This window comes from Talpa europaea (genome assembly GCF_964194135.1).
Source record: "Talpa europaea genome assembly, chromosome: 1".
In the NCBI taxonomy this organism is placed as follows: Eukaryota; Metazoa; Chordata; class Mammalia; order Eulipotyphla; family Talpidae; genus Talpa; species Talpa europaea.
The window spans coordinates 12,595,987-12,622,720 of NC_140073.1; the positions used below are offsets into that span (position 1 = coordinate 12,595,987).

A 26,734-nucleotide genomic window follows, 5' to 3' on the forward strand; every position below is an offset into this window, starting at 1 on the left:
TTTGGGAAATATAGTTCAAAAGGGAAAACTCGATGAATTGAGAAATTACAGCTAGAAAACCTCAAAATATCATCTAGTTAGGTCTGTAATAATATCAGGCAGTATAATGACTAAAAGAAGTACAGAATAGAGGCCTTTGTAATACTGCAAAGCAGGCTTGATTGCTAACTCTGTCACTTTTAGCTTGTGAACTGAAAGAAGCTGTTTGCTTGTTTTTTTAAGATTTATTTATTTATGCATACAAGAACTGGAGTACAGGCTAGAGGTGTGGGGGGTGAGAGGATTCACCAAAGACAGAGTGGGGAACAGAACAGGCAGATTGACTGAAATGCACTGCTGAAGGGAGCAGCGGGCGAGTCAGGAGAGGTCTGCTGCACCATGTGGGTCACTCCCTGGCTGACCAGGGACCGAACTTGTTTTCAGTGGCTACGGACAGGATAGCTCCATAGGCTGCATCTTAACCCCTTGCACCACCAGGGAGGCCTAAAGAAGCTGTTTTAAGCTGGGACTACATCAAATTAAAGAGCTTATGCACAGCTAGAGACAATAACAAAAACAAAGAGAAACCCCACCAACTGGGAGAACATTTTTGCACACAACACTAATGATAAAGGACTGATCACAAAAATCTACAAAGAGCTAATGAGACTCAACAAAAACAAAGAAAATAATCCAGTCAAAAAATGGGCAGAAGAAAGCAAAATGTTATTAGAAGAAAAAAAAAAAAAAAGGGCAGAAGAGCTAAAAAGAAACTTCTCTGAAGAGGAAATGCGAATGGCCAACAGGTATATGAAAAAGATGTTCAACATCACTTGTCATCAGGGAAATGCAAATCAAAACTACCATGAGATACCATCTTACACCAGTGAGAATGGCACATATTAAAAAACTAGCAACAACAAATGTTGGCGAGGTTGTGGAGAAAAAGGAACTCTCCTGCACTGTTAGTGGGAGTGCAAACTGGTCCAACCACTATGGAGAGCTGTGTGGAGATTTCTGGACCTACTAAACATAGAGCTTCCATATGATCCAGCAATTCCACTCCTAGGTATTTACCCAAAGGACACAGAAACATCAATTCCAAAGAGCACCTGCACCCCTACGTTTATAGCAGCACTACTTACAATAGCTAAGCTTTGGAAGCAACCCAAATGCCCAAAAATAGATGACTGGATCAAGAAGATGTGGTACATATATACCATGGAATATTATTCAGCATTCAAAAAAGATAAACACATGCCATTTGCAGCAACATGGATGGCACTGGAAGGGATCATGCTCAGCGAAATAAGCCAGAAAGAAAAAGAAAAATACCGGATGGTCTCACTCATAGCAGGAATCTAGAAAACTCAAATAAGGGACCAGGAAAAAGAATAACTATAAGAAAGTAAAAATCAAAATCAACAAACAACTATGAACCAGAGACACTCTATGGGGGGTGGGGGTTGGGGAGGGAAGGGATTGGGGTCAAAATAAGGGGGTTGCAATTGTATGGGGAATATAAAAATAAAATTTATATAAAAAAAAGCTGTTTTAACCCTTTTGAACCCCAGTTTCCTCACCTATAAGACAGATAATAGTACCTATTTCAAGTAAGTATAGTGCCTGAGACATAGTATGACAATTTAATAAAAAACTGCTTATTATAATACATACTTTCTACATCACAATCATCAAACTTTAATTACTGCATTTCATAGATTAGGCAACTGAAGATGAAAAAATTTCAGAAATTTGCCCAAGATTATAGAGCAAGGACTTATACAAATAAGTAGCTCTTCTGCCTAGAGCAGAGCTCTTTTCACATCGTGCTACTATGCAGCAATACAAAACAGGCCTGAAAAAGAAGGATTTTCACCAGGTAAATAAAATTCACAATCAAAGTAAAATCAGGAGTTTCTATTATTCAGGTCTCCTTGTCTACCAAATACTACTTCTAATTCTATCATACATCCACATCTTTCAAGTCTTTTTTAAAAGGATTTTAGAGCTTTGATGTTGATTCACTTCTCAAAATAATTTGCCTCAAGCCAATATGGTGTGTCAGTTATCAAAGTGTCAGGTATGTGCCAGTCACATATATTATGTAATTTTAAATTTCCCAAGGACAAGAAACAGCTCACTTGGCAACCAGATTTCTATCAGCACTGTGGAAAATCTCAAAAATTTTCAACAGCATATTGATAGATCAAAACTCCAGGCAACAGCATTCTGAAACAGTTGTAAGCTTTATTACTGGCTCTCTAGTGTTGTTTTGGTTACACAGACAAGTGGAGTTCACTTTTGGAGTGCTATACACATGGTTTGCAGATTCTTAAATGGCTGAATACAGAGCTTTATCAAAAAGGATCAACAAAAGAGACAGTCTTTATTAGTAACAAGATCAAGAATAAGAGAAGATAATATGCAATAACTTTAAATATAGATAGAGCTATAGATTCAACATTTACCTAACACCTGCTATATGCTAAGCATTGTGCAAGGCACTGGGAGTAAACAAAGATGAAGAAAATGATACCTACCTTCAAGAAAACAGTGTAACAGGGGAAAGACTTATAAAGGAGATGGGGGGTGGAGGGAGATAGGTAGGGAGTAAAATGGAAAAAGGAGGGAAGACACATTGCCCCCAGAAGAATCATATTTCACTTGGCAAGGAGCCTCAAGAGTACTGGTGTAGATTAAACAGCCCAGAAACTTGACCCCTAGACTTGTAGGTCCTGTAAAAGCAAGGAAGGCTATTCAATCTCAGTCTTTATTCCCTGCCCACCTCATTTGCTTCAGCCCACACTATGAGAACAAGGATGATTCCTTTCTCCACTTCATTCTCCTTTAGAAAATTGGGAGAAAGGACCAGCTCTGTGCCTGGAAAGCCTGCTTTTCCCAGGATCTTGAAATTCCTATCCATAAGGAATCTAGATTTTTATTTATAAGACCTTAACTCAGCAAAAGAGCTAGAGAGAGAATTCCCTTAAGAGCAACCTACGTTTAGGTGATAAGAAAGATATCTGATCTTCAAGGAACCTCTGAAGAATAGAAAGGAAATAGCTGAGTTCAAGGAGGATGGACTTGAGTTAATGAGTCATTTTAAATAAAATTTTGTAAGAGGCCACTCTTTCTTAGAAAGATCCCAATAAACTAAAAAAATAAAGATAATCCAAAATTATTACATAAATATATGTAGTATATTGGTATTAAAAATGCTTTATATTTATTTTGCACATCCTTTTAAGGTGTTTTAAAGAAAACCAAGGTGTTTTAACATTACTATCTCATTCAGCCCAAAACACTTTTGTAATATTTAAAAAAGGTATTGTTTTTGACTTTGATACACTCAAAGAATACTGTCCAAAAAAAAAAAAAAAAAAAAACCCTTTCAAAGATATAATCTATGAAATATATCCTGCTACTAGAAATAGTCTTAAATCACTGATGGCACAGCATCCTGTAGAAAGAGAAATGAAAAAGAACATTATCCTAAATATTTTCATGAAAGAACTGAGCCATGAAAAACACAGGTTAGAAGTACATTTTCTAAAAGGAAATGGGAATGAATATTTTGAATCACAGAGAAAGTTAAAAATTGTAAGAGGGACCTAAAGAAACATATCTAACAGGTCAAGAGACAGCTACTGAGCGCTGCTGTCATGACCGTTTATGAGACTTTTCAGTGGACAAAACTATTGCACCAAAGCCATGCTCCAAAACAGATTTGAACACCCCTCAATCAATCTACCAAAACCAAGTGTTCATTGCTACTCCATAATTAGCATTGTCTTGCTCTATTCTTTTTTTTTTTTTAAGATTTTATTTTTGCATAGAAGAACTGGAGTATAGGCCAGAGGTGCAGGGAGAGGATTCACCAGAGACACAGTGAGGAGCAGAACAGGCAGACTGACTGAAATACACTGGTGAGGGGAGCAGCGGTTAAGACAGAAGACGGCTCCCACAGCATATGTGGATTAGCTCCCTGGCTGGGGATTGAACTCAGGCCGAAGCAGTGATAGCACTGAGACTTAACCCATAGGCCACCTCTATTCTTCATGTGCCTGTCCTGCTTCCAAGTGCTGCCTCTGTCTGGCACCTTATGGTAAAACAGTCATGTACTTACTATTCAGTGAAGAATCTGGCAATGCCATATTGGCTAATATCTTCCTTGTTCTCTAGTAGCTGACACACTGCATCCTCCATGTATGTGAGGACATGTCGCTGAGCTGCAAACAAAAATAAGAGAGAAAGAAAAAAGTGAGAGAAAGACAAAATAAAAAAGTCCTTCCCAATCCTAGGAGGCCATGAAAATTAATCAAGGTGCAGGCTGTGCTCTGGGAAGTCGACTGAAATAGTCAATCCAAGCATGCTGGCCCTAACTGAGCTAGGGTCTCAAAAGGTAGAATGGGAGATGACCTATTTCCATGTGATTGGCTGTTAGTATTAGCATCAACTCTTTATTATTCATTTCAGTGATGAGGGTGAGTTGATGATGATGAGTTTTAGCAACATTTAGCAGATATACCTGGAATTTTTTTTCTTCTCACATTTTTCTACCCTCTTCTACTTCTAAATGTTTCAGAAATTAGGCCCAGGAAATAGTGGCTCCATGTCTGAAGTATAAATGATCTGATTGCAAAGAAAAAATATTTCTTTAGTTTAAAAAATTTCACTGAAAAGTCTAGGGACCATGAATATTTCAATGCTGGCATTGTAAGTTGTGAACCTTGGTAATAGTAAGACCATGAAATCTGTGCAGCTTGATTTATCAGAAATTACGTTTTCTGCACTGGCTGCAGAAGTGCCCTTGTTGCTTCTTGTACCCTGAAATTTAAGAAATCACTGGGTCAGAATTAGGGCTTTAAAATTTAGAGTCCTGGGCCTCCCCAGTGGCACAGCGGTTGAGCGCTGGGTTGCGAAGCTGCCCGCAGCCTCTGCGGCGCCGGTTCAATCCCTGGCTGCTCCCCGGCCACCGAAAGAGGGTCCCACATGGCGCGCAGACCTCTCCTGCTGCCCGCTGCTCCCCTCAGCAGTGTACTTCGGTCCTTCTGCCTGCTCTGCTCCCCGCTCTGGCTCTGGTGAATTCTCTCACCCTCCCGCGCTTCTGACTGTACCCAGTACATGTATAAAACAAACAAACAAACAAATAAATAAATAAAACATGCCTCTAAAAAAACAAATAAAAAATAAAAATAAATAAAATTTAGAGTCCTGAGTTCCATCCTTAGCCCTACCAATACCAAACTCTGCGACCTCTGTGCTCAACCACTGTTGAGCCAACCACTCTCTAATGCATCACTGAAAAATGTGACTAACGCTATTACTTTCGCAACATAACTACTATTTCCATCATAAGCTTATGAGAATTAAATAAGATAACACACGTCACACCATGGTGCCTGACTTGCTTGATAACATATTTTCTTAAAAGCTTGTCTCCGTGGGCTTTTGGGGACTTACTTCAGTGAACAACACAGGGTAGAATTTCTAATTTAGCAGGTTCTCAACAATTGCTTTTTTTCCCTTCCCTGAATTTTCTCATTAGATACAATAGTGTATCGTAGCACACTTCACATACAAACTTCCAATTCAGTGTTTCTATTTACCATTCAAAAATATTTTTCAAATAGTTTCTTCTGAATAGTGAGAACAAAAAACCAAGACTTATGGATATTCTGTCAAAACGCAATTCTATGAAATAGCTACCAAGATGAACATTTGCTTCTTTCACAGTTTCATCCCTCCTGAAAATACGGAGAAATTATCTGAAATTTATAAAAATGGGTACTTCCAAAAGCTATTCTTGAAGTCCTGGAGGTCTTTTAAATAAAGCAAATAAGTTTATCTACACCAGCTGGACTCAAGAAAGTCTTCACTGACAATGGTTTCACCACATTTGCATCAGCTTTAAACCCAGGTGAATGACAAGTTGACCTTCTATGACATGTTCTGTCAACCACTGTGAATGTTCTCCAGCAGCTCCAATCCCTCCAAAATGATGCAAAAATAAGATTAATGCTTCATCAGTGGTCTCCTTGGTGGCCTAGGGGTTAAATCTCAGCACTTTCATTGCTATGGCCTGAGTTTGATCCCCAGCCAGGGAGCTAATCCACAGAGGGCAAAGCAGACCTCTCCTGTCTCACCCGTTGCTCCCCTTAGCCGTGTATCTCAGAAAATCTGCCTGTTCTGCTCCCCACTCTGGTTCTGATGAATCCTCTCACCCCTTGCACCTCCGGCCTGCACTCTAGTACTTCTGCAAAAGAAAAAAAAAGAGTTCATCTAACTGGAAAACTATTTCTCTAAAAAAATGGCAAAGTGAAGTTTTGAGATAATATATGCCAATTTCTAAAATTAATTGTCTTCAAAATAGCAATAATCAAAATTAGCATGAATTGGGAAAAATGGCCAAACAAACATTAAAAGAAGTTATATTTTCACCTCTGTATTTTCCTCTTCTTCTATTCACTTATCTTGGTCTTACCAAAAGATTTCTTCCTGGGTCTATATGGGCTTTGTGGTGATATAGATCTACCTAAGGTTAGTACAGGACTTTTTTTTTTTTTGATGGTAGCTATGAAAGAATCTCACTGAGAAGCAAATCATACTGCTACTACATTCTAGCTCATGGGACTAAAAGTCAACGTGACAGCTGTTTAAAGGAGAACTGTTTTTCAGAGCAGTTAGAATCAAAGTACTTTTTTCCTCCTTAAAAAAAAAAAAGGAGGGGCCTCCCCTGGTTGCCCAGTAGTTGAGCGCTGGGCTGTGAAGCTGCCCACAGTCTCTGCAGCGCCAGTTCCATCCCCGGCCACTGTTGAGAGTCCCACATGGCATGCAGACCTCTCCTGCAGCCCGCTGCTCCCCTCAGCAATGTAAAAAGAAAAAAAAAAAGGAAGACTCTTCTAGAATACAAAAAAGAAAGAAAAAGGACTATATTTAACATTCATCTATCAACCAGATGTTTACTTTAATATTACATACAATAATACTGATAATATAATATAATATAATAATATAACATCAATTTGAGCTCCTATGCAATTTACTGAACAAAGTGCCTAATATTCTGCCAGTTGTTTTACATGACTTATTTTATTTAGTCTTCACAACAATCCTATGACAGGTAGTTTGATTACTTCCTCTTTACAAATGGGAGAACTAAGACACATAGAATTAAAGTAACTTGCTCAATTACACAGCTAGTAAGAGAAGCCAAGATCTGAACCAAGGTTCATCTCAAACCAAGAACCTATCCTCTTTACACCACACCACTGCATCACTGACATTTTATAATCAGTTTTGGAAGCAAATGTTATCTTTATTTTACACAGATCACAGAGGGAGTTGTGTGTGTTGATAATAAAATCACTTAAGAAATTGGTTTATCTGTGTCATGTGATATGTGTGTGTCCTTTCCCCACTGGCATAGGTGTACATGCTAATCTGCATTTGTGTGAAGTTAGAGCTTGTCACCAAATTTCAGTTTCTTACAAAGAACCACCCTATCACAAAGTATTCACCCCATCCACTACCAGTTCACAAAAAGGTATCAGAAAGCCCTGGTGCTTTTTTTCATCTGGGAAAAGGGAAGGAACTAAGAAAGCAGGTGAGGTGGGGAAAAGTTGTTCCCTACAGATAATTTCACAGTAGCCAATCTCTAGTAGCTGCTCCATGGTGGTTTCCTTCACCTGCAGTTCTTATCAGTGCATTGCTCCCTCTATGGTTAAGTGTACCACCCAATCCTGGAAAACCCTTGCAGTTTATCAAACTTCAATGAGACAGAAGTTCAAAGCTCTTGCCTGGCAATAAAACATAGAGAGTGTCATTTTATATTATTTTTGAATGCAAAGGAATAGGCTTTAATTTATGTGACTGATTAAAGTATAAAAACTGCACACCTGCACCCCTGGAGGGCAAAGATATCTGGGCACCTTAGCTGCCCTCTTAGAAAAGGAAAAGCATTTCAGATTGGTTTTTCCTCTTCTGTTTTGCCCTGCCTTCCACAAAAAGGACTGTTTTCTAACACATACCAATAAGGCTCTGTTGTTTTGAAAACCACATTAAGGCCCAAGTTATCTGTGTCTTGCTCAGAGAGCATTGCAGTCTAAGAGATGCTCTTTTATCTTCAACATGCACCGAAAAATCTAAGTAAAATATAAGTAAACACTGTATGATATTCATATGAACCTCACAAATGAAGGAAATCGTTTATTAAATCTGTTCTGTTAAATCTCTCTACACTGATCAGATTTCTCTCTATATCAGGTACTCCTGCTAGAAAATGGGTATGATGGGTATGACAGTAAGAATAATGAATCAACTCAGAAAATATTTGATTTATATGATATATATTATTATTCTTGCTAGATAGTGATTCTACAAGTTAAAATGATATGGCAATTTACTATAATAGTTAGGAATATGGGCTCTGGAGTCAGACTAACCTGGATTTCATTTTTAGCTCTGGCACACATTAACTGTGAATTTAAGCAAGGTACCTAATCTCTCTATCCTTTTCTGTAAAATTGGGGAAGAGTAACTATCACCTAAGGTTATAGAGAGGATTAAATAAAATAATGTATATAATAATCATAGCATAGTGCTTGGCACACAGTAAGTGTGTAATAAATATTACCTATCATTTATTGTTAATGCATTCACCTAAGTTCAAGATAATAGCACTATGTTTGAGTCAATGTTTCTACAAGCCATCGAATCTGAGCTATCATTTTTATCATTGTTATTTTCATTACTAGTGTTACTCTATACCCCTCCCAGACATTACAAAACCCACAAGACAATATTCTAATGAACACCAAGATCCCAATTTACCACCTAGCTCCCTTCTAACTTGTTTACAGTTCTGCTCATCCAACCAAGGATGTTTACAGATTATCTCAAGGATTATTGGGCTATATGAAACCCTACACATATAATAATACACATAATCATATACCCATTTCAGTTATAGCCTTTAAACTTGTGGGAAGCATTCACTTATTAACTGCTAATTATCCAGGCTCTAATTTATATGGGGAAAGTCCAAAACTATTTCTTTTTACTCTCTTCCCAAACATAAATACCATCAAAGTATTAGTTGTTTGTTTCGCAATTGAATGATAAGGGGTCGCATTTAAAAATTTTTGCTTCAGGGGCCTAGAATTTCCAACTACAACATAAGTTAGAATACTCTTATTTTATAATTGTATTATTTAACACAGAGTCCCTATAGTAGAATAAATAAGTCTTACTGGAAAAATATTCACATGAATTATTATATGTGATATAATAGACACACAAAAATAATAACCGTGTAAGCGAAAAACCTATGGATAGACACTCAACTTTAAATCTGATTTTTTCCCTCCCTTACCAGAGTCCTTTTGAGAAACATGTTGGTATTTGAAGTCTCTTGGGATTCTGAAGCTGGCTGGCACAAATGTTGAATTAAATTAAGACTGTTCTCTGAGATAAGAAAACTAATCCTATTAAACTAACAACCTGTCATGTAAACTGTTAAGAAGCTTCAAATTCAGTATCACACATAAATCACTAGCATGATACAGTATCTAATCTTGTGAAGTACAAATAGATAGCTTAATCATTAAAAAAGTTAGTAGACCTTTAAAATTAATTATTTACAGCCTCTGTCTTTATTGGTATGTCCTGATTTAGGGATGTAGTATGTTCTGGTGAGATACTGTATCAACCATACGAAACCATCTTTGATCTTAGACCACACTAGACCAATTTCCTTGACCGAAAGGGATGAGGTAATGAGAACTAATACATGCAATCTGTATATAACCCAATGAAGTAGGTATACCTAATAGACTTTTTGGAAGCTCAGAGAAGTTGAAGAAGTTGCTCGGTCTTAATAAAAATGGCTGAGCTAGTATTCAGGCTTAGATCTGTCTCCAAGTCCAAGCCCTTATATTACAACCTCTCAAAAACAAAAACAAGAAAAAAAATCGGGCCTCCCCGGTGGCGCCGCGGTTGAGCGCTGGGTTGCGAAGCTGCCCGCGGCCTCTGCGGCGCCGGTTCGATCCCCAGCTGCTCCCCGGCCACCGGAGGAGGGTCCCACATGGCGCGCAGACCTCTCCTGCCGCCCGCTGCTCCCCTCAGCAGTGTACTTCAGTCCTTCTGCCTGCTCTGCTCCCCGCTCTGGCTCTGGTGAATTCTCTCACCCTCTCACGCTTCTGACTGTACCCAGTGCATGTATAAACAAAAACAAACAAATAAAATTAATAAATAAATAAAACATGCCTCTATAAAAAAAATAATAATAATAAAAAAAATAATATTAAAAAACAAGAAAAATCCAAAAGCCTCCTAAGTGTTCCATTTTACACTGCATTATCTGGAAATTGCTGACTCTCCACTGTTAATACTAGAAAAGAAAGATAAGTTGGTAATTCAAAGTATTAGCATGGTTTTACAATTTAAAAATGTTCATTTCTAATCACAAATATACAATTTAATACACATATAATTATAAAATAATATAATTATTTTAAATGTTCAAACACTCAGAAAAAGGTAAAATCCAGTTTCATTCTCACTGATAATAACTATTATCAGTTTAGTAGGCAAACTTTAAAACACAGAAATATAGTTTCTGAGGCTGGTTTTGCTCTATTTTAAGAAATTTAGTTTTCTGTAAATAGGTAATAAACTTTTTGTACTTTTCTTTTTATTACACTCAATTATGGCTGGATCTTTTATAAAACAATATGAAACCAACTTACCCTTTTGATATCTCCCAATGACAAATATTTCCCTATTGATATTTAGGTTGTTTTCATTATAACAAAATGTGATGTGTAAAACATTCTTGTACTTATTTCTCTGTGCATATATGCAAAATTTCTTATAGATAGATACATCAGAATGGAATGGAGGTTGACATTATGGAGAGCTGTGTGGAGATTTCCTGACCTACTAAACATAGAGCTTCCATATGATCCAGCAATTCCACTCCTAGTTATTTACTCAAAGGGCACAGAAACATTAATTCCAAAGGGGACCTGCACCCCTATGTTTATAGCAGCACTATTTACAATAGCTAAGCTTTGGAAACAGCCCAAATGCCCAAAAATAGATGACTGGATTAAGGAGATGTGGTACATATACACAATGGAATATTACTCAGCAATCAAAAAAGATAAACACATGCAGTTTGCAGCAACATGGATGGAACTAGAAGGAATCATGCTCAGCGAAATAAGTCAGAAAGTAAAAGAAAAATACTGGATGGTCTCACTCATAGCAGGAATTTAGAAAACCTAAATAAGGGACCAGGAAAAAGACTAATTAATATAAAGTGAAAATCAAAATCAACAAGCAACTATAAACCAGAGAGACACTACGGGGGTGGGGGGAGGGAGAGGGGGAAGAGGAGCAGGGAGAGGAAGGACTAGGGTCAAAATAAGGGGAGGGGTGCAATTGCATGGGGAATATAAACAAAATGAAAATGCATACATTGTGCAAAAATGAAAAATGATGTAAGAATTATATAAAAGAAAAGAAAAGAATGGAATGGAGGCTGACTAGAAACGCACAATTGTTTTAAAGTGTCTATCCTAATTTACAGCCATAAGAACATCTGTTTTTTACAATCCTTGGTCCAAGATATTTTATTTTGCCAATGTAACAGTTATTAGATTTTTTCTCATTGTTGTTTTAATTTCAGTTTTCTTAATTACAAATAAAGTTAAGCATATTGTCATGTTTATTTGTATTTCTTCTGTGAATAAACTGCTAGTATACTTTGCCCATTTTCCTCTCTGTTTTTTTTTTTTTTTAATCTTCCTGATTTGTAGTTCTTTTCTAGTTCTATATGTTGAAAAAATATTTCTCTTACCTTATGGCTTTTCTTTTAATTTGTCTATGGTATTTTTCATTGCACCGAGTTTTAAATGCTAGTATATCAAAAGTATTTACCTGTGGCTTTGGGGCTTTGCATCTTGCTCAACAGGTCATTTCCACTACAAGTGTATAAACCTACTACCTGACATTTTCTTCTGGTGTAAACTTTAGTTAAACCAATTACATCCCTGAGTAATTACCCAAACTCTGAGATCACAATTAACAGCGAGTATGGTACAAAAAGACACTTAAAACTTGCAGTAGAAAAAAATAAAGTAAAATTGTTAACCATGAATCAGGTCACTCAAAAACTACTAATTCTGACTATAAAATAGCTGTCAAGTTTAACTCTGGGCTCCCAGAAAAAAATGTAAAGGAATTACACGTAGCAGATCAACAGCCTTAGAAACATCTTGCAATAATGCAGGAAGCCTCCTTGTTTTAATAGCTATTGAGCATCATAATGTAATGGTAGTCATATCTATAAATATTACAATGACATTTACTAAGCTCTCTGTACAAGACAGCATTCTAAGCATCTTATAGGCATTAATTCATTTAATTCTCATAACAATTCTACGAGATGGATACTTTTATTTTATCCCTATTTTATAGATGAAAAATGGAACACTTTGACAGGTAATTTACCTAAAGGCTACAGGGCAAGTAAATAGCAGAAACAGGACCTAAATCTAAGCCAGACCCTAAATCTAGGCCTTTGGTCTCTACTATACTGTAGCCTTAAACAGCTATGCAGCATAATCAGTCTCAAATAAAAATTTTTAAGAAAAAACTTAACAAATTAAGGAACAATCTTTTACTTTAATAATTAATTATACAACAGACAAAACAAATAGGTTGCAGTTGAGCATTCAAACCACCAAAGTGCTGCTACACAGCTAGTCAAACTCAAATACTAAGGGACATGCCAGAGACAAAGCATTACACGTATGTTAACATCACCTGCCACAAGTAGAAAAAAAGAGGTGACTAAAGATATTTATGTAGGGCCTTCCTGGTGGAGCAGGGGTTAAAGACCTGGTGCTACCAAGCTATCACCAGCCACTACAACATGAGCTCAATCCCTGGCCAGGGAGCTGACTCACATGGCGCAGCAGACCTCTCCTGTCTTGCCCGCTGCTCCCCTCAGCAGTATATTTCAGTCAGTTTGCCTGTTCTGCTCCCCACTCTGTCTCTGGTGAATCCTCTCCCCCAATCCCCGCCCACACCTCTGGCCTACAGCCCGGTTCTTGGGTTCTTGCATGTGTAAATAAATAAATCTTTTTTTTTAAAAAAAGATTTTATGTAAAGTTGAGAACAACAAACTCAGCCAATAGAGGTATTCTATCAGCTGTGCAAAGCTGAGTGCTTTGAGTCGGTCTCTGGTCAACCACTAATTCTTCCCTCTTCCCTTCTTCCTAAAATTGGTGGGGGTTTTATATTTTTATATTTAAGCTAAATGCTTAAATCCTATTGCTTCAGTATTTCCAGCATTAACTTTCATAATAAAGAATTAGTGCATTGGAGCCTGGTGATTTCAAGGGTTAGAAACTACTGCATTTTTTTCTTCAAGAGGCATTTACAGAATTCCAAATTTATAGCACTCAGCTAGCTAACCATAACAGAATGTACTGCCTGAATGTTAGAGAAATCTAAAGTAGCACTTAAGTTTCCCACAGTTAACAATCTATGGGACCCAGGAAGAACCCAAGTAATAATTGTCATGACATAGCTTTGCAAAAATAGCTACTCATAGAGCAGTACAGTAAGTCCTTGCTTCACATCCTGATAGGTTCTTGGAAACAGCGACTTTAAGCAAAACTACATATAACAAAACCAAATTTACCACAGGCTAATTGATGTAAGTTCCTACAGTATATTTCTAGTCACAAAAGCATCACCAAACTTCTAAGCAAAGACCCAAAACACTTCAAATATTTTCTTGCATTTTTTTTTCACTCAGCTCAGTGTGCAAGGTAAGAACCAACCCTCAACATGATCCACCCACCCCAGGGCACACTCAGACACACACCCACATCCACACTCACTCAGACAGGGACAATTCAGACACACTTATTAACTTAATGTGAACATCTCTGGGGTGTGGGAGGAAAACACACTACCTAGAGAAAAACTACCTAGATGTATGGAGAACATGTAAATTCCACATAGCAGCCCCCTGCAGGGAATAAATTTTTTTTCTTCTTCAATATTATAATGAATTTCCAATGGAATTCCAATGAATTCCAATATTATAAATAATTCCAATGAAATTATTTGAGAATCCGCTACATAGTTCTCAAATCAACTCTATAAATATTCACAAAACTAGGCCTCCCTGGTGGCACAAGGGGTTAAGATGCAACCTATGAAGCAATCCTCAGCCACTGCAGCAAGAGTTCCATCCCCAGCCAGGGAGCTACCCACATGGCGCAGCAGACCTCTCCTCTCTCACCCGCTGCTCCCCTTAGCAGTGTACTTCGGTCCCTCTGCCTGTTCTGTTCCCCACTCTGTCTCTGGTAAATCCTCTCACCTCCCCCACACACACCTCTGGCCTGTATGCATAAATAAATATTCACAAAACTATTTTCCAGAAAGTATCGGAGGTTTAAAAACAATCTGTAAGTTGTTAAACATGGAGTAACTCATGAGCCAGCTATAATGTCACTTCAGGCAAGAGGTGAAAATTGATTGTACTATATATCATCATCAAAGGTTACAGCCTTTGAGGCAAACTATGCACTACAGATTATCAGCAATTATATTTGGTAACATGCAATTCAACCATCAATATACAGATTAATACTCTGGTTTCTTTCAGATCACATAAATCTTGCACCTTTTTAATACACAGATTAGTGATAGTAAAACAATATGATACTAAAGCAACAACTTTTCAATCACTTCACATTTTATACTCAAAACAACTGCATAAAAATGAGCACCGCCCCCCCAAAAAAATGAGCACCCACAACAACTGAATTAACAGTAACAGGATGTTATTCACTCTAATTGTAAAAAGTTACCAAAGAGTTCTAATTTAAGGCAGTTGAAAACTCATAGGCTTAGAACTCCCAGTCCTTTCTTCTTGTTGACACTCCCTCTTATGAAGGTGGGGATTTTTCAGATCTTTTCAAGGCTTCTCAAAGTCTCAGGTGTCAAATCCCTACTCAGATCTCTGCCTATACCTTGCTTATGGGAAATGGTTGTATTAATGCTCAGTAATCCCTCTGAGTTTCTATTTTTGGTATGGAAGTAAGGATGTTCTTATAGAAACCTAGGACACATGCAGAAGTCATATGAGGTGGATGACTGAAATAGCATAGGCTAGACAGTGCTCTTAGTTTAGTTTCCATAGAAGACTCATGCCAATACTTAACATTCGTCTAAATTAATGGTGTAAAAGACCAAAGCACCCTCTAAAAGTATACTTTGAATTTATTCTGTCATTCCAACATAGCAGCAATGTCCAATCCCACCTTTCCTACCAGGCCCTACTTAAATGCAACCTTTGTCCTGAAGCATTCCCAGATTCTCTCCCTGCCAAAAGCAGTGTTCCTATCTGGATCTCCCTAAGGATCTATTTTAAATATTCCCAATGGCTCTCTCTCCTTACAGACAGGTCAGGGCCAAGACTACTTCATCTTTTATTCCCTTTAACACTCAGCGTCTTCCACATAGCAGTTGTTCAATATTTACTGAATGAATACATACACTGCATCACTATTTGGACACCGTGGTGCTATTCTTTATTCAACTCAATCATTTTAGGCCTGTGCCTCCCAGGTGGGGAAGACTAAACACCAAAACACATTCTGTTACAAAGTTAGGGTTCTTACAGGAAGCCACTTTTGTCCTGTCCTCAACCCCTCTTTCTGTTGCCCTTTCACTTTTCCTTCTCTCTATTCCAATGAGAAAGCACTTGTCCCTTCTATTGTTACTAAGAGCCTCATTATGTTCAAGGTAAAGTGGGGGAAAAAAATGCATTCGATGCAATTACCAGTGCCTCACAAATTTGGGAGCTACTTGTCATTTCAACATCCAGGACTTGAATAAAAGAAAGTCCAAATTCTTTTCACTCCTAAGAACTATTTTCTTTTTTTCTTTTTGGACAAAATGGAAGCACACAGCACAGGAAGCAGTCCTCAGTAAGCCACCGTTCATAAACAGCTTTGCTGAAAGCATAACAAAGGTTCTGTTGTGCTCTTGCATGGCAGGGCCAGTAAGCAGCAGGAGCAGATGAACTCTTTAAGAAACAAAGGTTCTGTCTTCATGCAAATGTTTGCATTAATAAAAAATGAAGAAAAAGATATAGAAAATGCAGGCTAGCTGACATAATAGGTTTCTAAACGGGAGGTTTTTCACATTTTCAGGCGGAGTCAGCAGGTCCTTAAAAAACTTTGTCATTCTGAACATTTCACAGACATCACAAGAAAGACATGCAAATAACAGAAGCAAATCAAAGGACATCCCGCTGCTCTGCTGGCGCCTCCCTCATCCATGCCTGGTTTGTCATTTTCTGTTAACCCTGGTGCTGGCTGCTGTTTTGTTGAGGAATGAAGTCCCCAGCCCATGTGGCTGTACATGTCCAGCCAGCTGGCCCCTGCACTGATGACATTACAATGCAAGCCATGTACTTCCACTCAGGGACACGTGCTGCCAGGCAACAAGTCCAATGTGTGATTTCTACATACCCACTGACAAATCTGCTTGGGGAAGAGCCTCTAAACTAACCACTTAATAAGATGTGGTCTTCTTAAGTGTGACCATCACTGGGTAGTTCTCTGAAGATGTACTTGCTGAGTACCAATCCTTTCAAGTAAAATATACCATATCAGCCTTTAAAAAACAATACAGAAAAATTAAAACCTTGGGGAGAGGATTATCCCTACTGTGTGCCAAGAATTATACTATGTACTCAAGCTGTATTATCTTATTTAATATTCACAGCTATCATTTAGCATACTTATTATCCTTATTGTATAGCTGAAGAGACTCAGGTTTATTAACTTGTCCGAAGTCATGCAGCTAATAATGGCAAGACCCAAGACTGACTGAAGGCAAATCCTTCTTCCCTCTCTACACTTTCTCACCCTTTACTTCTGTATCTTTTGTAACTGAACCCTAGCTCACACAGAATCCATGTGTTATCATAGTAGCCATGTTCATTCATGGGAGGATCAATGAAGTATGACTCTTTCTCCTTCTTAATCACCTGGAGGCTTTATCATCCATTTTTAAGAGTGAGAACCTTTTTAGTTAAGTGATAAAAAGAATCTGGTCAAAGCTGCAAATGCTTTCTCATAGAGAAACATAGATATGATTTAATATGTTATATATAACTTTAGAGCATTCACTTACTAACGTTCATCTATAGCTCCCCTAAGAGTTCCTGGTCGAACTATTAGAAAAAAGAAAAAAAAACAAACAGAATAAATACCCATCTCTTTTTCCAGGAGCATGTGATTGGTTTTCTTTCACCACAATAGCCCATGAAACCTTCTGACCCCAAATTCCTCATCCTCAATTTCCATTGAACGATTCCTTTTCACCAGGACTTAAATCATGTCCTCCCACGATTGTCCCAATGACCTCTCTTGGTTACTTAATTTAGAATGAGCAGTCAGTTATTATTATATTTATAAATATAATAAAATTTAACTTTCTTTAATATAATGGCTGTCTGGAAGATAATCTAAGGATTGATAATCAGATTACTGAACCCTTAAATTTAGGAGACAAGCAGAGATAGCAAGTAATTATATCCTTTATGATTAAAAGACAGAAAAATATAGGTCTAGAAAAAAGTAGAAAACACTGCTATTTGAGGGGAAAATGGTAAAGTTCAACAGCATTGGAAACTGGGAGAATCAGACCATAATCTTATATGGATTTAAAAGTTGAATGAAGAAAATAAAATCAGTGTACTATAGGGCACAGGAAAAGAGGAAAGAGTACATTGCGACAGGTTGGGAACAATCTCTCTCAATATATGCCTTATTAAATATTTTTTGAACTGTGCTACTTAGTCAAGGCATATATTAATATTGTACATGTATAAACATAAAAAAGTGCAGGTTGAGATAATGTGGATCATTGCAAATGATATAACAGAGTTAGTAAAACATTTGTACAATGGGACTTTGATTTTTGTCAGAGATGAGAAGCTAATGTAAAAGATACTAAGGATATTTGTAGATTAAAAGGTTCAAAATTAAACCAATATACCCCTTGCATTTTGTAGGGTTCTTCCTTTTTCATTTTTCTTTCCTTTTTTTTTTTTGGTCTATTTAATATGTTTACTTAATTTTTGCCTACTTAATAAATATACCTTTGTACAAATATTGTTGAATATAAAAATGTGTTCCTAGAATTTTTAGGTTTTCCTGCTCAAATCAATGTTATCTCCCTATGGAGATATATTCTTGACTCCTTCTTTAATTCCTTCCACTTCTTTTTTTCCCTGAACTCCTATTACTTACTATGATATGCTTGATTGAATACTGATTGAACACCTTCCATTTATTTTATGTTAGTATCCTCAAAAATTACAATTGTATACAAGTATCAATCATCATGTTGTACACTCGAAAAAAATAATGTAAATGTCATTATATATCAATAAAAAGTAAGAGATATTTCTTTACTTGTTTAATAATTATTTAATGCCTAATTATTTCTTAAATACCTTATTTGTTAATAATTATTAATTCCTAAGCATGATCTTTATTCTTTTACTGTCTATTGGAGAAGCAGACATACCAATCAACAGCTACAATGTAGTATAATTGCTACAAATGAGATATATAAAAAGTGTAAAGACAAGGAGTATCTAAGTTTGCCTAGGAGAAATAGAGCTTTAAAGAAGGATTTAAGCTGAGAAAGGATGTGAAAGAATTTGTTGGGTAAAATAGTATGGGGAGGATATTCAATACAGACATATCAGCATACGCAGAAGTAGGAAGATATGAAAAGCATGGTCGATCCAGAAAGCTACAGATAATTCAGTATTGCTAAAAGATAAGGCAGGACAGTGTCATCATAGTAAAGTCCTAAAAGAAAGGAGCAGAGATTTGGAGAAACCATTGAAGGATTTTGAGCAAGAGAAAGATAATCAGATAATGATTTCTGCAAGATTACTCTGGCAGCACTGTGGAAGGAGAAAGATTAGAGATGCAACTAAAGCAGCTATTGAAATAGTCCAGATCAGGGCCTCCCCTGGTGGCGCAGCGGTTGAGCGCTGGGTTGTGAGGCTGTGCACAGCCTCTGCAGCGCCAGTTTGATTCCCGGCCACCGGCGAGGGTCCCACCAAAAAAAAAAAAAAATAGTCCAGGTCAGAGATAATAAAAATCTGAATTAGGGAAACAGTAATGGGCATGAGATATCAAAACAAAAAAGGGAGACTCAATGGAAGTTGTTAACTGAGTTGGTTATGAGAGGTAAAAAATGTGAAGGAATTAAAGAGATCTTTGAGCTCCTTTTTTGGGCACTTGGGAATATGAGAGCTCCATTCACTAAGACCAAATACTGGAGGAAGAATCTGTGTTATATCCCACATATGTCTTTTACAGTATTAAGCATAGTGTGACCACACACATAGTTAATCCACACTGTTGGTCAACTGGCTGTCCTGAAAAAAAATCAGATAGCAGTTTAATGACCTCAATGGGTCACTGTCCTAAAGCTGGCAACAGTCACCAAGCATTGATACCAGTATATAATTCATTAGCATAGAATAACAGTCATAGACTAATTCACCCAGGAAACAAAATTAAATAGGTAGAATATATATGAATGTGAACTAGGTGTGTATGAGTGTGCACTTGTGTGTTAGGAAGGGTAGGGTAATTTATAACAGAAAACACCCATATATTTATGTAATGTTGTGGTAAAGACTACTAGTGACCAACACCAGGTCCTTAGAAATATACTCCAGAAACTTTACCTGGGTTTATGGCCTCAGCATTAAGATCATATTTCTCAGCTTCTCTTGCAGCTAAGCTTAGTCACGTGATTAAGCTACAAAAACACAGAATTGAATGGGTCTTCTGGAAAGTACTTAGATGGAACTGCTTCAATTGAAAGATGTTCCTTATTCACCCAAGGGGATAACAGAGAGCCCATTTAGTCTTTATTGATCATGAGATAAAAGATGAAATAGAATCCTGATTACACTTTGGAACAACCATACCAGTTGAGGACTGCTTATTTTCAGACTTCTTTTCCACAAAAGAGAAATAATCTAATATGCTTAAACCATGATATTTCAGGTTTTTCTGTTGTATGCAGACAAACCTAATGTTAATTTAAAGTATTTATATATTTTCCCAAATGTACAAATGAAGTAATTAAACTAATGTACCAATCAGAGTGTTCACTGACCTATTCTTTGACCTAATGGCATGCTAGGATTGGAGAGTGTTTTCAGACACTATTTTAATATCTGAAGAGATGTAATGTTTTCTTCAAGGTTTACCATTGTTGTAAACCAAGCAAAGTTTTAATGACTTTCATTACTTAATCAATAATACTGGTATTTCCCTGGGAAATTTACTAAATGCTTACACTATATTATTTCATTGACCCTTGCAATCAACCTAGGAGTCAGATAAGGCCAAGATTATCATCTCCATTTTACAAATGAGGAAACTGCCCAAGGTCATATAGCTTGTAAATAGTAGGACAAAAACCTGAACTCTAATTCCATAAATTTAAATTTTATCCACTGAATTACAGAATTAGGATAATTATTAGAGAAATTTAGAAAGTTTAAAATGACTATGGTTAATACTAATTTGCTGATATAAACACAAATAACATGATTGCAAAATAGAGACAAATCACTGTCTTGGTATTTCACAGAACTTACAGAAAGACTTTTTAAAATTAATGTTTCAATTTACTGGGGAAATATTCTGTTCAACATTAGAACTCATGATAGCTCCATTTCCTTCTCCAATTCTGCATTTCTGCAGTAGAGAAAAAAATGAACAAATGAGGGGTAGCATAAGAAGAGATAGCAAAAGAATTTCTAATAGTCACAATCTAGTTCCACCAGTGGGTTGAACTTCTGCAAATGTTACCAGAAATCTTTCTTTTTTTTTTTTAAAGAATTATTTATTTATGCATACAAGTACTGGGGTACAGGCCAGAGGAGGGGGGTGCGGTGAGAGGATTCACCAGAGACAGAGTGGGGAACAGAACAGGCAAATTGACTGAAGTACACTGCTGAGGGGAGCAGCGGGCGAGTCAGGAGAGGTCTGCTGCGCCATGTGGGAAACTCCCTGGCTGGGAATTGAACTTGCACTGCAGCAGCTGCAGACAGCTTCATAGGTAGAGTCTTTTTTGTTTGTTTGTTTTGTTTTTTTTTGTTTTTTTTAGATAATAAATTTTATTGTTATATTCCCCATACAATTGCAGCCCCCACATTCTGACCCCAATCCCTCCCCTCCCGCCCCCGCCCCCCTAAAAGTGTCTCTGGTTCATAGTTTTTTGTTGATTTTGATTTTCACTTTCTTATAGTTATTCATTTTCCTGGTCCCTTATTTAAGTTTTCTAGATTCCTGCTATGAGTGAGACCATCCGGTATTTTTCTTTTTCTTTTTGGCTTATTTCACTGAGCATGATCCCTTCCAGCGCCATCCATGTTGCTGCAAATTGCATGTGTTTATCTTTTTTGAATGCTGAGTAATATTCCATGGTGTATATGTACCACATCTTCTTGATCCAGTCATCTATTTTTGGGCATTTGGGTTGTTTCCAAAGCTTAGCTATTGTAAACAGTGCTGCTATAAACATAGGGGTGCAGGTGTTCTTTGGAATTGATGTTTCTGTGTCCTTTGGGTAAATACCTAGGAGTGGAATTGCTGGATCATATGGAAGCTCTATGTTTAGTAGGTCCAGAAATCTCCACACAGCTTTCCACAGTGGTTGGACCAGTTTGCACTCCCACCAACAGTGCAGAAGAGTTCCTTTTTCTCCACACCCTCGCCAACATTTGTTGTTGCTAGTTTTTTTAATATGTGCCATTCTCACTGGTGTAAGATGGTATCTCATGGTAGTTTTGATTTGCATTTCCCTGATGACAAGTGATGTTGAACATTTTTTCATATGCCTGTTGGCCATTTGCATTTCCTTTTCAGAGAAGTTTCTTTTTAGCTCTTCTGCCCATTTTTTGACTGGATTATTTTCTTTGTTGTTGTTGAGTCTCATCAGCTCTTTGCAGATTTTTGTGATCAGTCCTTTATCATTAGTGTTGGTTGCAAAAATGTTCTCCCAGTTGGTGGGGTTTCTCTTTGTTTTTGTTCATAGGTAGAGTCTTAATCCCTTGCGCCACCAGGGAGGTCCCAGAAGATTTCTTTAGAAAACTTCAACAGCTCAAATAATCCAACTCATCAAGGAAAGGTGAAATAACTCTCACTCCAATTCTTGAACAGTGAACTGATCTCAGCCCCTACATTGTCATCCCATAGAGAGGCACCCAGTCTCAACAGTCTAAACACGAGAGTCTTGTTAAATGTATGAGACATCATTTTTAATCCTTGTTGGACAGATGACTCCTTGGGGTATTATGCATGGTATTTAGTACACTCCCCAAGCTTAATTTTCTTATTAGATCATAGGGAAGAAGGATACTTTTCCCCATAACTATTTGGAAATCTGATTAAGTATAAGTGAGCATTTTGTTTCTGTAATGTTTAATGATAATGGAGAATGAAATTACTGCATTCTCTTCTATTTCTCTGAATTTAGAACTTGTCTTTCCAAAACAAAGTAACCTAGTAGTAAGTCTCATTAATGGATCTAGTTTAAAGAAAATGATACACTAAGAAAAAACTGAATGGTCCCAAAAGGATAATGAAAAGACCAAAGAAATTTTAATTTACATTTATTTGAGATTACAAAAGCATGGATCTCAGCGCAACCTTATTAGGTCATCATCCAGATTAATACTTTTTAAAAATTAGAAGGTCTGTATTACAATCACATTTTAAAATATTACTTAAAACTCTAAGGTAATACTAAAAATATATAGAAGTCACAAAGGGATAGAAAGATATTCTATGTTCATGGATAGAGAAAATTAATATGATCATATTACCAAATGCCATCTACAGATTCAATGCAATCTCTACCAAAATTCCAATAATATTTTTTTAAAGATTTATTTATTTGTTTGTTTATTTGTTTATTTATACAAGCACTGGGTACAGTCAGAAGCACGGGAGGGTGAGAGAATTTGCCAGAGCCAGAGCAGGGAGCAGAGCAGGCAGAAGGACCGAAGTACACTGCTGAGGGGAGCAGTGGGCGCTGCAGGAGAGGTCTGAGCGCCATGCGGGACCCTCCTCCGGTGGCCGGGGAGCAGCCGGGGATCGAACCGGCACCGCAGAGGCTGCGGGCAGCTTCGCAATCCAGCGCTCAACCGCTGCGCCACTGGGGAGGCCCCCAATAATATTTTTAAGGAAACTGGGCCTCCCTGGTGGTCTAGGGGTTAAGTCTCAGCACTGTCACCACAATGGTCCACTGCTATGGCCTGAGTCTGATCCCCAGCCAGGGAGCTAACCCACATATGGAGCAGCAGACCTCTCCTGTCTCACCTGTTGCTCCCCTTAGCAGTGTATTTCAGCAAAGTCACCTGTTCTGCTCCCCACTCTGTCTCTGGTGAATCTGCTCACCTCCCCCCCGCCACCCACACTTCTACACAAAAAAACCCCAGTTCTACACAAAAATAAATAAAATCTTTTAAGAAAAAGAAAATGAATAATAAACTATTTAAAAATGTAAAAAGGAAATAGAACCAAAAATACTTAGTTTATATGGAACCATAAAATGCCCACAAAAACTAAAGCCATCTTGAGGAAAAAGGAGAAAAATGTAGGCAACATGTTGCCTTACTTAAAACTACATAATAAGAGTAATTAAAACAGTATAGTATTAGAATAAAAACAGACAGATCAATGAAATAGAACCAAGAGCGTGGAAATAAACCCACACATGTATCAACATTATCTATTACAAAGGAACTATGACCATACAATGAATAAAGGACAACCTACTCAACAAGTGGTATTGGGAAAATTAGATAGTCACATGCAAAAAAAAAAAAAAAAAAGCCACTCTTTAACTACAAACACAAAAATAAATTCAAAATGAGTAAAAACCCTGGGTGTAAGACCACAAACCATAAAACACATAGAAGAAAATACAGGTCATATGTTCAATGATATCAGTGGCAGAGATGTCTTTGGGGATCCAATCCCAATGGCAAGGGAAATGTAAGGAAAAATAAACAATTGGGACTACATCAAATTAAAAAGTTTCTGCATAATGAAAGAAAATATCAGCAGAACAAAAAGACAACCTACTGAATGGGAAAAGATCTTTGCACATCATATGTCTGATAAGGGATTAATATTCAAGCTATATAAAGAACTGCAACAACTCAACAACAAAAAGCCATCCCAATTAAAAAGTGGGCAGAAGATCTGAATAGACACTTATAGATGGCCAACAGGCATATGAAAAAAAGCTCATCATCAATGATTATTAGGAAAATGCAAATCAAAACCGCAATGAGATATAATCTCATACTTGTGAGAACGGCTTACATCAAAAAGACTAGTAACAACAAGTGTTGGCTGGGTGTAGAGAAAAAAGAACCTTCATACATTGTTGGTGGTAATGTAAATTGGTGCAACCATTTTGGAAAATAGTATGGAGCTTACTCAAGAAACTAAAAATAGCATCACTCTAAGAACCAGTAATCCCACTTCTGGGAGTCTATCCAAAGATATGAAATCATTAAATTGAAGAGTTATGTGCACCACAGTGTTTACTGCAGCATTATTTACAATACTAAGATATGGAAACAACCTATCAAATGCCCACCCATAGATGACTAGATAAAGAAAATGTGGCTTAAATACACAATGAATACTATTTAAGCTATCAAAGAAGAAGAAATTTTGCTAATAAAAGGAACTTGAGGGGATTATGCAAAGCAAAATAAGTTAGGATGACAAATATTGGATGATTTCACCTAAATACGCAACATAAGAAAACAAAGCAGATGAACAAAACAAAATAAAAATAATCCAGTGTACTTTAACAACAGAACTGAGGTTACCAGAGAGCAAGAGGATGGGAGAGGATGAAAGTAAGGGTAGAGGGGTGTAATAGATGGTGTTTTCGTTTTTTGAAAATTTTTTTAAAGAAGGAATTTTGGAACCTCAGAAAGGAAGACAAACAACTGGAGGAGTAACAACAGGGATAAATAGATTTGAATTCTCAAAAATAACTAAAATACTAGTTATATACAGAATTCCTTTAATTTAAAATAGCAAAAATTTACCTATCTCTATTGTTCCTTCTCATTGTCATCAATAGATACATAGGTTTATATTGGAGTTCTATTTCTTAAAAAATTTTCAATCCTACATGCTTTTCACAAATATAGATAAAGCCTTCCTGGGAGTTATTTAGTAATATAATGCTCCACTATATGAATATACCTACATTTGTTCTATATTATTTCTAGTCTTCTATTAAAAAATAATGTGGGACTCTTCTGCACTGTTGGTGGGAGTGCAAACTGATCCAACCACTATGGAGAGCTGTGTGGAGATTTCTGGACCTAGTAAACATAGAGCTTCCATATGATCCAGCAATTCCACTCCTAGGTATTTACCCAAAGGACACAGAAACATCAATTCCAAAGAGCACCTGCACCCCTATGTTTATAGCAGCACTGTTTACAATAGCTAAGCTTTGGAAACAGCCCAAATGCCCAAAAATAGATGACTGGATCAAGAAGATGTGGTACATATACACCATGGAATATTACTCAGCATTCAAAAAAGATAAACACATGCAATTTGCAGCAACATGGATGGCGCTGGAAGGGATCATGCTCAGCGAAATAAGCCAGAAAGAAAAAGAAAAATACCAGATGGTCTCACTCATAGCAGGAATCTAGAAAACTTAAATAAGGGACCAGGAAAATGAATAACTATAAGAAAGTGAAAATCAAAATCAACAAAAAACTATGAACCAGAGACACTTTTGGGGGAGTAGGGGGCGGGAGGGGAGGGATTGGGGTCAGAATGGGGGGGTTGCAATTGTATGGGGAATATAAAAATAAAATTTATTATTTTAAAAAATAATAAATAAAAAATAATGTGGGTACAAACATTTAAAAAAATTTTTTATTAATTAATTTTTTAATTTTTTACATCATTGTTCATTTTTTTAAAAGATTTATTTATTTATTTATTTATTTATTTATTTATACAAGCACTGGGTACAGTCAGAAGCGTGGGAGGGTGAGAGAATTCACCAGAGCCAGAGCAGGGAGCAGAGCAGGCAGAAGGACCGAAGTACACTGCTGAGGGGAGCAGCGGGCGGCAGGAGAGGTCTGCGCGCCATGTGGGACCCTCCTCCGGTGGCCGGGGAACAGCTGGGATTCGAACCAGCGCTGCAGAGGCTGCGGGCAGCTTTGCAACCCAGCGCTCAACCGCTGCGCCACCGGGGAGGCCCCATTGTTCATTTTTAAACAGTATTTGCTTCCCCCCCACCCCCTCAGGTGTAGTCCCCATAGAGTTTCCTTCCTCAAGGCACCCGTGCACCATCACCTCAGTCCCCTGTGCTCCTCTCACCCTTCCTCTCATCCCTCTCCCTCCTCCTCCCCTGCAGGATGTCTCTGATTTATAATTGTCTGGTTTTGCTTTGTTGTGTTTGCTACAAACATATTTTATACAATTTATTTTCTCTTTAAATTACTTTCTTAGGATATAGTTCCGAAAGTTGGGTTTAGGATCAAAATATATGCTAATTTTTTATAGCTTCTGTTATGTATTGCCAGATTGCTTTCCAGAAACTAAGTCCC

General features: G+C 37.3%; 1 protein-coding gene across 1 annotated transcript in view; it reads right to left on the minus strand.

The window, feature by feature from the left end:
- Positions 1-26,734, minus strand: part of CSTPP1 (centriolar satellite-associated tubulin polyglutamylase complex regulator 1) — a gene marked incomplete at both ends in the record, with an annotated part of 155,478 nt that overhangs the window by 113,114 nt on the left and 15,630 nt on the right. Inside the window, 1 exon segment of the mRNA XM_084245469.1 lies at positions 4,109-4,211. Within this exon segment, the coding sequence (XP_084101595.1) occupies positions 4,109-4,211 (103 nt within the window).